The 2,614-nt window shown below is 53.6% G+C and overlaps 1 protein-coding gene across 1 annotated transcript; it reads right to left on the reverse strand.

Annotated features, from left to right (window-relative positions):
• Window positions 1-1,087: 1,087 nt before the first annotated feature.
• On the reverse strand, window positions 1,088-2,311 carry LOC121588489 (volume-regulated anion channel subunit LRRC8E-like). Its single transcript, XM_041906490.1, has 2 exons — window positions 2,161-2,311; window positions 1,088-2,077 (listed from the first exon to the last, which is right to left on the reverse strand). Exons 1-2 carry the CDS (start codon window positions 2,196-2,198, stop codon window positions 1,132-1,134), a joined length of 984 nt encoding a protein of 327 aa, XP_041762424.1. The 5' UTR covers window positions 2,199-2,311; the 3' UTR covers window positions 1,088-1,131.
• Window positions 2,312-2,614: the final 303 nt, after the last annotated feature.

The following is a 2,614-nucleotide window of genomic DNA, read 5'->3' on the forward strand; positions in this document are numbered from 1 at the left end:
TCATGCCATTTCTCGTAATGTAACCCACCCATCTCCGGGTTGGCTGATTAGTAATTGTGAGCAACGTTCGACACTGGTCACCGTGGACGAGCAGCTCATTTCGGTAATGGAAACTGACGATGGCACAGAAGATGGCCAGAAAGGACTGACAAGGACTGGAACGGGAGAGTTTGTTCACTGTTTTACTTTCTCGAATACGTGAAAAGTGGAAAAGTTCTACCCCTAAAAGGGGGGAGGGGCCTTTTTGCGAAAGAAAAGCCAAACATTCCAAGGCAGAATTTTACTCACCCACCAGTCCACCAGCACCACAAGCCGGTAAACACACAAACAGAAAACCAAAAAACCCGCGTTAATAAAAGACGGCTTAATTAAATTCTAGCCCAAGGAATGCGAAAGCGATGCGCCGCTGTCGGCCACTACTTCCCCGCGTACCACGGACAATCATAAACCGCCGCCGAATATACGTATTTGGCTGCGGGTTTCGATCAGTTTGTGCCGTGACAAATTTGACCCCGACGGGGAGCATTTACCCCGATCGAATAATTTCCCAATTGATGCTCAAACCAGGCACAACCCAAAAACTTATGCTGGCTTTCCTCGCTTTGTGAAGCAACCCGTGCCGTGGAAGGGACCATATCGCGTGGTGATGGTGGTGGTGGTGGTGGTGGTGGTGAGCTGATTATGCGCCGTTTCGATTGGTTCGGTTCTTTCGCCATGATAGAACCCGTGTGTGGTTCAGATTTGTAGCTGTTGCTCTCTTTGGCCAACGCGCACAGCAAGCGAACGCGGTGCACAATAAAAAGCATGTGCGAGGTTTCCTTTATTGAAATTAATCCATTTTTCATTAAATGCCATCTCGAGCAGGGTTTGTGAGGGGTTTTTTTTCTTGCTCTGTAGTGAAACATAATAGGCTCTTAACAGGCAAATAGTATAAATATGGGTTATCACTTTGATAATCTCTTTAAATTAAAGGATGATGATGGACGAACGACTTTGAAAGGCGTTTTTTTTTGTCGGCGATAAGGGTCGACACTGTTCTCCCAAAAAGGAACGCAAATAGAAAAACAGATGCACAAGATTGGTTTAAATTCACAACATTTCTTTATAAATTTATTCCATCTGCCCTCTGTTTCACAAAAACAGCTCCACATCCCCGTACCGAACCTCGATCGTGCTCCGATTCGACGCCCGCAGCGTGAGATCATCGATCGGCGGCCGGCCTCCTGCCCCACCGACGGTCGTCGTCTGCTCGATCGCCGCCACCTCGCCCGGCACGTCATCGGAGCAGCAAAGTCCACCCTGGCGCTCGCCGGGACAATCGTAATCAGCACCGAACGCCGTGATCCCGTGACGCATGATGTCAGCCCGGGCCCGGTCGACCCAGCCGCAGTGCCACCGGTTCCCTATCAGGCGCACCGTGTCCAGGGCCGGGAACGCGCCCGGGAAGGCCCCGAACGAGCGCAACCGATTGTAGCTGACCCACAGGTTGCGGAGGCCCGCCAGCTGCAGCTCGGGCGAAGCGTCCAATCGCGCGATCTGATTCACGGACAGGTCGAGATCGCGCAACCGCCTCATCGCACCCAGCACGTCCAGCTCGATGTGGGTTAGTTGATTCTGCGACAGGTCCAACCGTTTTAGGCCCACCAGCAGCGAGAGGCGCGCTGGAAGCCGCTCCAGCGCCGTGCGTGTGATGTGCAGTATTCGTAGCTTTTCGTACGGGCCTCCAGCGGGCCCGCCGGCTACATCGAACGTACGCAGACCGGTCGCGTCGATCACGAGCGTATCGAGCGTGTGGGAATGGAACGACACGGAGGGGATGTGTCCACCGCGAAGCGTCAGACAGTCTGTGCGCTGCAGCATCGCGAACAGTGCCGGCCCGAAGTGGTCAATCTGGCAGCCGTCGAGCGAGAGTTCACCGCCACCGCCCGTTTGCGCCATCGCGGCAAGGGTCGCGTTGGTAAGTGTCACATTTTGCAGTCGGCCAACACCACGCTCACTGCCCCGGCGACGATGATGAGGCACGGCACGGCCGTACACACTGCCTACCACCGCTAGGAACAGCAGACCTGCCAAGGCCCTGCAACAAATTGAAGCGAGGAAAGGAATCAATCAAAGTAGGTTTCGCCGTACGCTCTTTTGCAGCGTGACGCGTCGTCTTACAGCAGTATCACGTCCCGGTAGCGTGCCATCGTCAACATGGCCTCCTGTGTTGTTTGTTATCAATTGACTGAGACCGAGAGAAAGAGAGAGAGAGAGCGGTTGACGACGATCGGTGCGACGTCGTTTTTGGACCGGATCGTTGCTTTGCCGGTTCGCTCCACATTGATCGTGGTACCGTGGATTCTGGGTCTATTTATTGGCTTTTGTTTTTGGGATGGAGGGGCGCCCCCTTTGCACAAGAAGGTTGCGCTCTAGATTAACGGAGAACGGAGAGTCCATCTATCCAGCAGCAAAACAACGTGTTATTTATTTGCTTGCTTCGTTTTGATACGTTTGTTTGTCACAGTTTGTGCGCGTTCAGTGCGCCCTGGTTGGCTGGTGCGTCAGTTGGGGGCATGCGACATGGGGCAGCGACTGAGCGGCTTCTAAACCAGCATTAAACGTTACAGGAATG

The sequence above is a fragment of the Anopheles merus genome, chromosome 2R (genome assembly GCF_017562075.2).
Source record: "Anopheles merus strain MAF chromosome 2R, AmerM5.1, whole genome shotgun sequence".
Classification (NCBI taxonomy): Eukaryota; Metazoa; Arthropoda; class Insecta; order Diptera; family Culicidae; genus Anopheles; species Anopheles merus.

Excerpts from the sequence above, each read along its gene's own strand:
- LOC121588489 (XM_041906490.1), bottom strand. The coding sequence starts at position 2,198 with ATGTTGACGATGGCACGCTACCGGGACGTGATACTGCT. Across the intron at positions 2,078-2,160 it reads TACCGGGACGTGATACTGCT|GGCCTTGGCAGGTCTGCTGT; the intron begins GTAAGACGACGC and ends AATTTGTTGCAG.